At 37.7% G+C, this 14171-nt stretch overlaps 1 protein-coding gene across 3 annotated transcripts in view; it reads right to left on the bottom strand.

Moving 5' to 3' along the window:
* Positions 1–14171, bottom strand: part of LOC106088805 (nephrin) — a 645485-nt gene that overhangs the window by 384011 nt on the left and 247303 nt on the right. For all 3 annotated transcript variants that reach the window (XM_059368456.1, XM_059368454.1, XM_059368455.1), the window contains exons 5-6: positions 3180–3333; positions 2346–2482 (exon numbers count right to left, since the gene is read on the bottom strand). In XM_059368456.1, coding sequence (XP_059224439.1) covers positions 2346–2482; positions 3180–3333 — 291 coding nt within the window. The remainder of the gene's footprint in view (positions 1–2345; positions 2483–3179; positions 3334–14171) is intronic.

Genomic DNA, 14171 nt, shown 5'->3' with positions numbered 1-14171 from the left:
CGATGGAGCCACCGTATCACATCTAAACTCGTAAAAAATGCAGCAACATGTTTTCAATATTCTAGCAGTATTTTGTATTTAAAACAGCAGATTTTACTAGTTGAAATAGCAGACAAAAATGTTTACTACGATTGCTTTCCCATTTCCAGAAAACAAAAACTTTTCATTTGCAAACAAATTTTGCTATTTTGAGTAGCAAGTGTCCTTGAGTGTAAAATTTATTAAAAAGGGTGATTTTATAAGAGCCATAGGAAAGTTTAAAAAAAATACACATAAAATTCGGAAAAATTAGAGAAATTTGTATGGAATATCCTCAGTTGAAGTTTTCCTCAATGTGACTCTATAGGCTAATCATTCGGAATTGAATTTCATAGAGCACCATATTAGACCACAATTTAGGGGGTTGACCCACAACTTTTAATTGCTATATAGAGCATTGTTATTGTACGTAATTCGTGCCTATGTTTAAGACCATACCATGCGCACATTCTAACCTCTGTGCCACGGTGGTTTCCAGGTCCTTTTCTAGCTTTTAAAATCTAACGTGCTTTCGACAGACGGACAACATTTCGATGAGTCTTCTTCTTGCTTCGCTAATGCGTAAGTGCAGTGCAGTTATTGAAATGATATTTCTATTGTGGACATATGACTTAAGGCAAGCATCTGTACGTCCTCATTATCGCTTAGGGTTGACTAAATGAATAAATGTCCTTGGTACAATTAAGAATTCCCCGCAGGATAGGCATGGGTTTCGGGTAATTGGTTTTTATGAATTGAATTGTGAGCGTGTTTTTGTAAGTGTAAGCACATGTACGTATGTATATGTGTGTTTGCTACATGGATTATGCATTTAAAGTTTCGTTGCGTATTATATAAGCATGAATTATAGAATTTTTAATGGTCTTTCTGTTATCAATAGCATTTTAAATGAAATTATTTGTATTTTGCCAAAGCATTCAAAACAATACGCGATGCGTTCAAATCCTGGCGGGATCATTTGCTATCAATTGGCCGTGTATATCAAGAGCCATATGTGAATATTTAAAAGGTTATTAAATACTCATTTTTGTGCTATTAAGATAACCATCGACACATACACATTTAAGCATTCCACAAGCTCGGTCGAACAACTCAACACAACTTTGTTTGTTAGTTTTTTGGATTGTTTGCCAAAGGACACTGACTCGACGAAACTACTAGGCAAACGAACACGCAAATATAAGTGGTATATATATATAGTTTACTTGTTGCCTTTGGGGAATATGAACATTACTGGATGCTCCTCCCTCTCTCCCACTTTATGTCACTTTCCCACTCGCTCGCCAAAATTCATGGCTTTGTTATCTAATGATATAAATTTTTTTGGGCTCTTATCCTTTGTTTACGTTTCATTGTATGTAAGTGGCATGATATCGCAGTGACGAGGCCGAAGATGTGCTGCATTTACTCCAACTTAGGAAGCGGTAAGTATTTGGATCTACAGCCGCTACAACCAGCTTAAGCCGGGCCAAAGAAATAGCTATGAAATAACAAAGAAAAGTAACAACTAGAACAAAACTAGGAAAAATTAAAAGCAACACCATTTGCAATGCCCGATTTGATGAATACTACAGCCACTCTGGCACACGAAGGCGACAATTGTGGAACGCTTTTGCCAAGCATATCCGACTACGACAGCAACGCTCTACTACGCCGCTCCGAGATATACTGGAACATCATATGAATATGTTGACAGTCAAAGTCTGTCCGTAGTTTAACATATTCCAAGAGTCATAAAACAAACTCTTCACCAAGTATTCGTGAACCATATGTAACCCCATATATACAACTGTGCGGGCAGATGGGAACAACTCGACGCAATTAATATAAAGTGTTGTTCAAATGCTGCAAATGTTAACAAGGGCACATACAAAGAGGGTTGTTGCAAAGTACTGCTAGTTGGGCGGGTGCCTCCCCCAGTCGAGTGTTGCCTACAGAAAGAACAAGCTTTGAGCTAAGTTTTTACAATCTTTACATGGGGCATAAAAACTTGTTCACATGTTCGTGTTTTAATGCATCTCATACATCTGTGGATATCTGCAGTTTTAGGTTGCACACAGTAGTTCAAAGTCGTGGCCGGTATGCAGCTCGAGCGAAATTTTGGTTGCAATAAGAAATGCATTGACTTATCGTAAGCGAAATTTTTGGTTTGCGGTTTGTTTTTCGGCAGCATTAAAAGATGATGATTTTCTTTTACCCTCCAACGTAGGATGGGGGTGTACTTATCTGGTCATTGCGTTTGTTACACCTCAAGCTATTTTATAAGAGGAACATTTTATACTATTTTTTTGTATAGATTTACTTACACAGAACTGTGAGATCAACTTCAGCCTTGAGAGGAGCGGGAGACATTACATTGATAGCTTCGCATCTAAAACGAGCCTTGTTGTCACTCGATTCCGCCGTAAATTTGTACACATTCTCCGACATTCGACCAATGGTCCTGCAACGAGAGAAGACAATAGACCAATTCATATAAAATTTTGAAAATGAAAAATTCTCAAAGTTTAGGAAATTTTCTTTTCTTTCCCCCCCATAAAATTGTCGTCATTTGGCAAGGAAAAGTGCAGAGAGAACACTCAGTAGCTCCAAGCAGTGCTTTACAGACAATTTGAAATACAAATGTTTATTTTGACGTTGACGTTGATGACGCGCTTTCTCTAGAATCACGACGGAGACTTTGTTTGACAATTTTTCATTATGAAAGTTGCAGATACTTTTGTTTAACTTTCCTTTGGTGTTGTCGTTATCGTTGTTGCTTCTTCTTTGACTTTGTCCGTTGTTTTTTTTTTTTTTTTGTTTCAAGTATAAGAGACGCAATGTACAATACAAAATTAACACAAGTTTCGAGTTAAATGAAATCCGTATTACTTTTCAAACAAGTGTTAATACGAAAATGTCTGTTCCACACAGAGAGCTCGTTAATGAATTTGAGTATCATGATATCGTATAATATATTTTTCGTAATAAATTCTTGCTCAAAAAGGGCAAAAAGGGTTGTCGGCAACAAACAGCAACAGAACCCGATAAAGCTCACAAAAAATGTGTAATACTTGCGCTAGTTTCCGCTGGCTTAAAGTTAATGGCGGTAAAAGCTCGCTGTAGTAGTGCTATTACCTTATGTTCTTTAGCGTACTTACTTGTAGGCCATTTTCGTTTGCAGACCATTTTTGTACCATATCAGTTGAGCTGCTGGATTCCCACCCCTGCTGCGACAAACCAATTCGACTGCCTGGCCCCTTCTCAAAGTCTCTCCCTGAGTGTAGCCTTCAATGTATGGTGGTCCTGGAGGATCTGCAAAGAGAAACAAAGAGTAACATTTCATTAAAGAGTATTTTAAGGATTTTTTTATATTTTTGAAAAACGAAAATCATTCAATTACTAATGCACTAATTTTGGCGAGCCGTATCTTGGCTTCCCGACAGTGAGGACTTTATTGAAACTTTACGCACTTTTTCCGGGGACTGATTAATATGGAGATATACCTATTTGGGATTTTATTTATTGACCGATATGGACCGTACTTGTCATGACTGTTAGAATTTAAGGAAAAACACCACCTCCAAAATTTGAGGCAAATCGAGTAATAATTGCTCCTCCAGAGGCAGATATATCAGGTTACCAACCGATTAAGACAATACTTGGACCACTTGTTTGAAGTCATTGTAAAACGACATGGGCAAATTTTCAACCAAATTGGATAAGAATTGCACCCTCTAGATGCCTTAGAAGTCTAATCCAGAGATCGGTTTATATGGCGGCTATATCAGGTTATGGACTGATTTGAACCATACTTAACACAATTTTTGATAATTATATCGAAACACAACGTGCAAAAATTTCAGTTAAATCGGATAAGAATTGCGCCCTCTAAAGTTCGACAGACAGACAAATGGACGAACGGAGGGATGGACTAGGATGGACGGACGGAAGGAATAACGCAATGATATACCCCCTATGCTATGGTCGAGAGTATAAAGATAAGGCGTATAGGGGCTCAAGAAGCAATTTCATAGGATCGGTATATGGGCCTATATATTTTTATTGACCTATCTAGGTCAGATATGGACCATACCAAATTCAAGCTCATGTGTGTAAAAGTTTAGGCTTCTAGTGGCTCAAACAATTCGAAGAACAAATTTATGTGGAAGGTATCCACATGGGCTATATCCCATGGCCTTACCGACTTAGAATGTCAAAACGATCATGAAAATACATATGTACGAGGTTTGAAAGTATCAACTATTTGAAATTTTTCCAAAAAATATTTATTAATTTAACGGAAGTCACCGTGGCGCAGAGTTAAGCACATCCGCCTATGACGAAGAACATCTGGATTCAAATCCCGGCATAAACATCAGAAAATTTATCAGCGGTTGTTATCCCCTATTAATGCTGGCTACATTTGTGAGGTATCCTGTTGAAACTTTTTTACCAAGTGGTGTCGCTACGCCGCACGCCGGTAAAACTCGGCAGAAACAAGGAGACCCCTTATCACTAAACTTAAAATTTAATCGGGCTGCACTCATTGATATGAGAAAAGTATTCCATGTTCTCTAATGGAATGTTCATGGGAAATTTAGTATTAATTTATTCATCAATAACTATTTTGTCCGCTTCATGAACCATACAGAACACGAATGCCGAAAAGCCTAACATAAGTCATTGTGTAAAATTTCAGCGAAATCTGATAATAAATGTGTGTTCTATGGGGCCAAGCCAAGACTTTAAATCGAGAGATCGATCGTCATGGCAGCTATATTCAAATCTGGACCGATCTGGGCCAAAGTGGAGCAGGATATCCAGTGACCTAACACAACTCACTGTCCTTTTATGGGCCTAAGACCTTAAATCGGCGGATCGGTGCATATGGGGGCTATATGAAGATATAGTTCAATATAGCCCATTTTCGAACTTAACCAGCCTATGGACAAAAAACTGTATAAAAACAGACAGCCAGACAGACGGACGGATACGGCTAGATTGTCTTCGATTTTGGCGACGATCGAGAATATATGTACTTTAAAGTATCGGAAATGGATATTTCGATGAGTTGCAAACGGAATGACAAAATGAATATACGCCTATCCTTCGGTGGTGGGTATGACAATGCGAAAATCGAACATACGTAACTCACGATGTTTGAAAATAACGATTGTTTTTTGATCAGACACCGTATAGACCCAAAGGGTCTCAAAACAATATTTTGGTGTAACAAACGAAGTGCCGAGATTATTTTATCCTTATTATATGGTGGTGAGTATACAAAAATGTACGTGAAACCACCATATGTCACAGAAAATACTTTTTAACTTCAAAAACCTCACCACGATTACACTGTGTTTAGCACCATTTCTATAGATTATCTGAGATTATCAAGAAATGTATTCGTTAGCTTCGTATGGATTATATGGATAGTAAAGTTTACCATAAAAGCGAAATTTTTTATTGAAACGCATATCCTCCATTTTTATACCCACCACACCATGGGATAGGGGGCATATTCATATAGTCATTCCGTTTGTTAGCCAAAACGGTAAAAAGTGCACAAATTTATTTTGCTGTGTGATAAGGAAGACCTTGCTGAAGATATATAACTTAAATTTTGATAAGCTGTCGGTGACGCTATGCGATAGGGGAAGTCCGAACGGCGTGCCGCAGTGCGACACCTCTTGGCAGAGACGTTTTTACATGGCATAATTCCCCACAAATGTTGCCAGCATTAGGAGGGGAAAACCACCGCTGAAAATGTTCTCTGATGGTCTCGTCAGGATTCAAGCCCAGGCATTCAGCGTCACAGGCGTACATGCTAAGCTCTGCGCTACTTCTTTTAACATTTTTTTCCAAATTATCAAAGAAAAATTTTGATGAAATTTTTCTTAAAATTTTTTCAATCATAACTTTGTCTTCTTGGTTTGGCTCGAGGTCATCGAACAATTTACAAAAACAGGTGTTGGTGTTTTATATAATTGTTTTACTTGTAATTTTTACCAATATTTCGACCACCGCCGGTGATCTTCATCGGGGATTTAAATTTTGAAAACAAAACAATCGGCATTTCCTTTACGGGGCATAAGTTCTACTCTGTAAAGGAAAAGTCGATAGCGAATAAGGCCGTAAGTTGCACAGCATTTTACTTACCATTTCGTGTTAAATTTGTGAGTGCGAATAAGGCCGTAAGTTGCATAGCCCATTACTTATCATTTCGTTTTAAATTTGTGAGTGTACTAAGCGCATAACTCTTTCTCAATGTGCAATCAAATTATCCTTGAACATGGACATCTGCTATTGCGAAAAGCTTCTACACATTGAAAACCAAATATGGATTTTTAAATGTCGCTATTTTACTCGAAAACGCTATAAACTAACAATTGAGTCAAGTATATTGTCATATTATCTGCAATATATTCAATTAGTATTTAATTAGGTTTTAGTCTGGCCTCATTTGTCCGCAACAATGGCATATGCGTCCTCATTACCTGGGCACAGGAAAATTGCTTATACGCAAAGAGCTTTTTGATCAGACTCATTAACCAACCTCAAACGGGTGAATGCTTTGTATCCCGATAAATGCGGTCCATAGTGAGTAGTGGAGGGGCGACGAAAATATGAAACAAAGTGCACTCCTACAGTTTGGTGAAAATTTGTATTTCTTTAGCATAGTTGTTTATTTCTGCAAAACGAACATTAACATGGGTATTTATGTTTGATGGGAGCCCTATATCGCCAAATAACGTTCTACGAAAAAGAAATGAGGCATGAGAACTGAACACAACTTAGGTTATTAATAAATAAACAGGTACATTCAAACTTGGAACACTAATCCCAAGTTGTAACTTTACTGGTATCTGACACGAAGTGTTGCCAAGTTCACACTGGTATATCTGTCAAATGACAGAAATGACAGCTACATAATATTTGTTTTAAAAACAGCTCAATATATTGTTTACAAGCCACAAAAAGCATTTGCTTTCTTGGTAAGTTAAAAATAAAGATATTCTTTTGGCTAAAAAGTCACAACTGGCCATTGTTGGTGGACTCAAACACCTCAAAGTGAACAAAATATTCTGATAACGCACATTAAACCAATATAATCATATTGGTAGAATTGTCAAACGCCATGATGGCCCAAAAAACGGTTAGGAAAGTGAAGGCTCGAGTTCAACGAAAACCATGCCAACCATACCAAATCGTTAAAGAAAGGATGCAAAGAATTTTGAGCTCAAAGTCAAGCCTTATAACCGAAGCAAAAAGTAAAAATTTCCCAATTGAGCAAATTCCTTAACCAACGGCAATTATGAGAATAAGAGACTATGAACGCCCACCCAAAGTTATTTTCAATCTTAAGTGATGGTATGGGCAGCTATGACCTCTGATGACCTGCCGTCAAAGTAAATGCGAATTGTTATCGGGAAAACCTTTTGAAAGTTACTTTAGGGCAGGTTAACATTTCGGTAGTAGACCATGGACGCACCAAAAAGACTTGGCACCGTCACATAAAGCTCATTTAAACCAAGAATGTCTAAAAAATCATATTCCGCAATTCATTTCTTCCACACAGTGGCAGTCCAATTCGCCAAATGCCAATGCGATGGACTTTTCTATTTGGGCCTGAGAGCACGATAAGGACTAAAATATAATTCAGAATGGATGCACTGAAGAAAGCCATTTTACGGGTATGGGTTGCCACTCGTCTTTTGACCGACTCAGAGCAATAGTGAATGGTATTTTTTGAAAGGCGTTGGTCGCACAGACACTTAGTCCCAAAAACCAGTATCAAATTTGTACTGTCAAAAACTTTTCCATTGCGTCCCATCTCGAGATCTGTCCGCATGTCCAGTTGAAGGGTGTTTTGGCTGTGAATAGCCAACCAGTTATATGGTCCCTAATGTTATTACCAGACCCGTACTGTGCTAACAAAGACCTCTCATTTTGTCGAATGACCTACAAGTGGATTGGGAGGCTCCTAGACACAATTTAATATTACAAAAAAAAAAAAAAAAAAATTAAAAATACATTTCCTTCAGCCGCGCCGAACTTTTAGTAGTCACAGCCTTGGATATACATTTTAAACACATCCCGTAATTTACCTCCTTTTATATCTTTTTAGGCAAACAAAGAATACTGAATAGGAACTGTTGTGCTTTTGGAGCTATATCAAGTTATGGTTCGATTCGGACCATAAATGAATGCTGTACATTTTCGAAGTCATTGTGTAATATTTCAGTTCATTCGGATAAGAATTGCGCTTTGTAGGGGCTCAAGAAGCAAAACCGGGAGATCGGTTTATATGGAAGCTGTAACAAGTTATAGATCGATTCATATCATATCAGACACGTATGTTGAAGGTCTGAGAGATGCCGTTGTACAAAATTTGTGCCAAATCGGATCGGAAGCTCAAGAAGTCAAGATCCCAGATCGGTTTATATGGCAGCTATATTAGGTTATGCACCAATTTGCGCCATACTAAACATTGTTGAATATCACAACAAGACACCTCATGCAAAATTTCAGACAAATCGGATGAGAACTGAGCCCTCTAGCGGCTCAAGAAGTCAAGATCCCAGATCGATTTATATGGCAGCTATACCAGGTTATAAACCAATTTGAACCATACATACATAGAAGCACAGTTGTTGGAAGTCATAACAAAACACCTCATGGAAAATTTCAGCCAAACTGGATGAGAACTGCGCCCTCTAGCGGCTCAAGAACTCAAGATCCAAGATCGGTTTATATGGCAGCTATACCAGGTTACGAACCGATTTGAATCATACTTAACACAGTTGTTGAAAGTGATACGAAAACTCCACGTGCAAAATTTCAGTCAAAACAGACGAGAATTGCGCCCTCTATAAGATCAAGAAGTCAAGACACAAGATCGGTTTATATGGCAGCTATATCAAAACACAGACCGATTTAAACCATATTTGGCAGAGTTATTGGAAGTCAAAACGAAACACCCCATGCAAAATTTCAGCCAAATCGGATAAGAATTGGGCCATCTTGTGGCTCAAGAAGTCAAGATTCAAGATCGGTTTATATGGCAGCTATGTCAAGTTATTATCCGATTTCAACCATACTTAACAAACATATTGGAAGTTATAACAAAACACCTCGTGCAAAATGTCAGCCAAATCAGAAAAGAATTGCGCTCTCTATAGGCTCAAGAAGTCGAGATCCAAGATCGGTTTATAGGACAGCAATATCAAAACATGGGCCGATATGACCCATTACAATCCCAACCGACTTTCACTAATCAGAAGCATTTATGCAAAATTTCAAGAGCCTAGCTTTACTCCTTCGAAAGTTAGCGTGCTTTCGACAGACAGACGGACAGATGGACTGAAATGGCTACATCGATTTAAAATGCCATGACAATCAAGAATTTATATGCTTTATAGGGTCTTAGACGAATATTTCAAGGAGCTACAAACAAAATGACGAAACTAGTAGATGGGGGTCTACTAGTTTTATGGTGGAGGGTATAAAAACTAAAGAATTCTCGCCATCGGTGTTGTTTGTATCACATTCATTATTTTACTTCCAAATACCTTTTATTTCATACCCATATTTCGGCAATCGGTAATCAACTATTGTTTTTGATATTTTGGTTGCTACCCTCCAGTAGCAAATTATCAAATTCCTAGTCTACTCTTAAATAGCTTCTATTTACGTATGGGTGGGTTTTGAGGTGGGACATTCCCCAGGTTATTTGACATCAAAGTTTTATTCGGCTTCGGTTTTTTTTTTTGGGTTACCAAAAGGGTGCCCACTGTTTCGCTTAAATCGGTTCAGCCATCTCCGAGATCTAGAGTTTTTGAAAATTGTGGTAAGGGGAAGGGCCCTCCGGATTCACTTGAACTAACGTCCATAAAATTTCCAAAGTGGTGGGTCAGTGTTCGTTATTGCTGGGAACATTATACATGGTTTTTTCCCATTATCAAAGAAAACTGTTGGAACACAAGTCCCCATATTGAATTCAAAGTTAAAGGTTCTTGTTTTTTCTCAAACTTCGAATACCTATATACATTATAAATGAATTAGGACGATGTTTATATAACATAAGGGGGTTCATATCAAAACAGTACTTGTAAATTTAACATCTTTCTAAATTGAATTTTTTGTTTGCATTTCATAATGACAACACAAAATGACAATCATTCAATGCGAGCTTAATAAACATCTTAAGTATATCCATATGTGTTCAATCGTTGCGGCAAATCTAAAGAACCATCAGTGTAATAAAAATTTCATGTGAAGTTTGCTGATGAAAAGTGATATGAAATGGATTCCAGTTCCCACTTTAATGTGCTCACATGTGAATTCTGCGATGTGTACAAGTATTTGCAATAATTTATATTGAATTTCATTCGATTCTAAAATAGAACATTTATGATGCCGAAGCCACAGAAGCATAAATTGGTAAATATTTTGTTATCCTGCGGCCAAAAACAAATGTTGTGTATACTCAATGCTTCGGCAAAGTGTGCACTTACAACAGAAGTAGCAATCGTACTGGCAAACATATGTGTGCAAATTAAAATTAAAAGTACGTGGGCCGTATTGGAACTCGATAACAATGAGGAGTGAAATGGCAAAAAATACAAATCGCTGAAATGTTGAAGGTGTGAGTGTCTGCGACCGCCTCAATAGTTTTCATCCAACTGCCCATACTATTTTGAAAAACTTATCATTCTTTTTTGTTGTTAAGTCTATATGACCTAATGTGCACTTATCCAAATACCACATGTTTTACACGTTTTGTTTTGGGCCAACATAAATAGAGACCCAATGAAGCGCATTAAAGGCTCACCCACAAAGTTAACACAAAATTGTGTTTATAAGTTCATCGTTGAATATAATTGTTAAAATATTTAAATTGCTTTGGATGGCGTGTTTGAACAAAAGTTATTGGCAAAATAGCAAGCCTTTTTACAGCAGCATTTAGCGGCAAGCGAAAACCAAACTTTTTGGCAGTAAGGTCAAATATTTCGCTTTGCCAATGGAAATTTTAATAGAAAAATTAGATTAACGGTGTTGCAAATGACTTGAAAGGTATATCTTCAACCTGTATATCTACATTAGTTCTCGTTTTAAATCATTTTTTATATCCACCACCGAAGAATAGGGGACATGATGAATATGTCTATCCATTTTCAATACATCGAAGTATTCATCTTCGATTCCATAAATTTAGATTTATTTTTCTTTGTCGTCATGATCGAAAAAATTACCTCGACTCCGGACAAAATAGAAAAAAAAAAAATTTCAGCAAAAAAATCATCAAAATTTAGTCTTTAGAAAAAATTTCATTAAAAATCTTTCTTAAAATTTTGTTTTTGAAATTTTAGGTTTATTTTGACTTTAAAAATATTTAATTGAAATTTTTAGAGAAAATTTGATAGACATTTTGTTCTTAAGAAAAAATTTTGATCGAAATGACCTAACCTAACCTAGTCATTAGAAAAAGTTTCCTAGAAATTTTGTCTTTAGAGAAAATTTCATCAAATTTTGCTTTAGAAATAATCCAGCTGAAAGTTTTCCTTTAGAAAATTTTCGGGAATATATCAATAAAATTTTGTATTTAAAAACTTTCTTTGAAATATTTCCTTTAAAATGTCCTCGAATTTTTGTGTTAAGAAAAAATTTGTATTTAAAATACATTTGATTGAAAAATTCGATATAAAAATTGCATTAAAATTTTGTCTTAAGAAAACAAATTAATGAAATTATGTATTTAAATTTCACTTTTTAGTTTTTCCATATTTATCCTTCCGTGCGGAAACCCATACTACTTCTCCGATCGGACGCCTCCCCAGGTGAAAGATTGGAAAGAGCTCATCAGATATGGCGGGAACCAAAGAAATCAAATATTCGGGGCGAACCAACAAGTTAGCTCAAGCCGGGGTATCCCGCTTGCACGATAGGTTCGTGCAATAGAGTCGGCAGCGGATGAGCCAAAGGAAATGCCAACGGTGGCGCTCCCAGATCTTCAGAAGATTTACCATAAAGTTAGTCCGGCCTAGTGGGGCACTGGCTGCCTCAGCACCCCAGCACCGATGCGATGGCCCAATCCACCATCCATCTAAAGAAATCACGATTACAGACACATCAACAAGAAACAATGGAACTGACAACTCCCCGATGGAGACCTATGGATTCAGAACACGATTTATGATTGGAACAAGGAACGTCAGAACTCTCTCAGAGGCATAGAGACTTTACCAAGTCCAGAACGAAATGTCAAACTACAACCTAGTAATCGAATCGACCCCGTACTTATCAGAAAACTCCGCTGATTGACGAGGAGCCGACAGCCGTGAATACAAGACAACATTAACGAAGAACCTGCAAAATAACACCCATACATGAGCCGACATAACAGAAGAATGTACGGAGACAGCTACTTCTATCATTGGGATTGCTCGAAGATCCCAAAAAACATGGATAAGCAACGAAACTATAGAGGAAATAAAACACTGGAAACGTATACGCAACGCTCTGCTACGGGCAAAATCAAGTGTGACTAATATCGCGTCTCCGCGGCGCTGGTCAAGCGCCTAGTCCGCAGAGATAGCGAATATATTTTTTTTATATGCTGGCAGAGACAGCTGAAATTGCAGCTAATATGGGAATCATGCGTGGTGGCTACGAGTCAGTACAACAAATGAGGGGCACAATATAAGGCCAACGGCTAATAATAAAAGATGAGGATGGACCGGAATTAACAACACCCGAACACAAATTAGAGCGAAGGCGCGTATTTTAAGCTCTGAAGGACCAGCAACAGAGGACGTATGCTCCGACCCTCCACCAATAATCAGAGAGGCCTGGGATACAAACGCTGTCCCTACGGAATGGAAGAAGGGGATCATGGGCACAATCCCAAAGAAGGTGTACCTCACCCAGTGTAAGATCTGGAGTGGATTAAATTGCTAAACGCAATAAATAAAGTGATGGCAAGTCTTCTTTTGCAGCGTATTTCTCCTGCACTTGATAGCATTTTGGGGAAGGTACAGGGAGTTTTTCGATCAGGACCTTCTTGGGCCGACCATATTAACTCCCTGCGCATAAGTTTGAACAGTCTGCAGATCTTAATACACACCTATACCTTTTATACATCGACTTCGAACGTGCTTTTGACACAGATCGCGAAGTTCAATGTGGAGCACGCTGTTGAATTCCTGAAAAAATCGTGACACTTATTAGGGAGCTGTAAAGGAATGCTGAATTGTCAGTTCATTTCAAGGAGTGAAGCAAGGTTACATCCTGTAACCGACGCCGTTTTTAATTTTATTAGTCTCCGTATTAGAAGCAACTAATGCTAAGGCACCTTATGGCATACGCTGGGATATTAACGACTTCCTCGGAGACATCGACTACGCGCATCGCTTCGAGCATATAAAGGCGAAACTGAAACGATTGAATGAAAATGCTGGCAAAGTACGCCTGAGGATAAAAGTAGCAAAGATCAAATTGATGACGATAGGAATATCAAATCTGATACCGATCACTATAACAGACCATGTCATTGAAGACGTTGACGTTGCCTATCTTAACAGAGGACCAGAGGCAGACATACACGTACGTATCAACAAGATTAGAATCGACTTTCTAAAACTCAACAAAGTTTGGAGATGCAGTGACATCTCACATAATTCAAAAATCAGGATATTCAACAGTAGTGTGAAATCTATTTTATTATATCGTATGATATAGCGAGAATGTCTTGGAGTGGTACCCGTAAGGACAGCGATTGAGGGGACGCCCGATAAACATATGGATCCGTTGTACGAAAAGAGAGTTGGAATCAACCCATATATCGTGGAATCAAGCCAAAACTTTGGCCAGCGATAGAGCTCGATAGAGAGAGCTTATTGATGCCCTATGTTCACACAGAACAGTTAAATATTGGTCATATTTTATTTATATACTCAATTTGTTAATAAAGGACATAAATATATTAATCCTGCATGGATATTTAAAAATATTAAAAACTTGAACATGTTTTTTGAATAAACCCAGTTTTCGGACAGTGGAAAACCCCAGGTTAGGAAAAAGTTGACCTATTAATCATTTCTAAGGTGATAAATGGGCCAACTTTTTCCTGAACTACGTAGTACGAAACA

The sequence above is a fragment of the Stomoxys calcitrans genome, chromosome 5 (genome assembly GCF_963082655.1).
Source record: "Stomoxys calcitrans chromosome 5, idStoCalc2.1, whole genome shotgun sequence".
NCBI classification, from domain to species: Eukaryota; Metazoa; Arthropoda; class Insecta; order Diptera; family Muscidae; genus Stomoxys; species Stomoxys calcitrans.
This window is presented reverse-complemented; position numbering and strand designations above follow the sequence as displayed.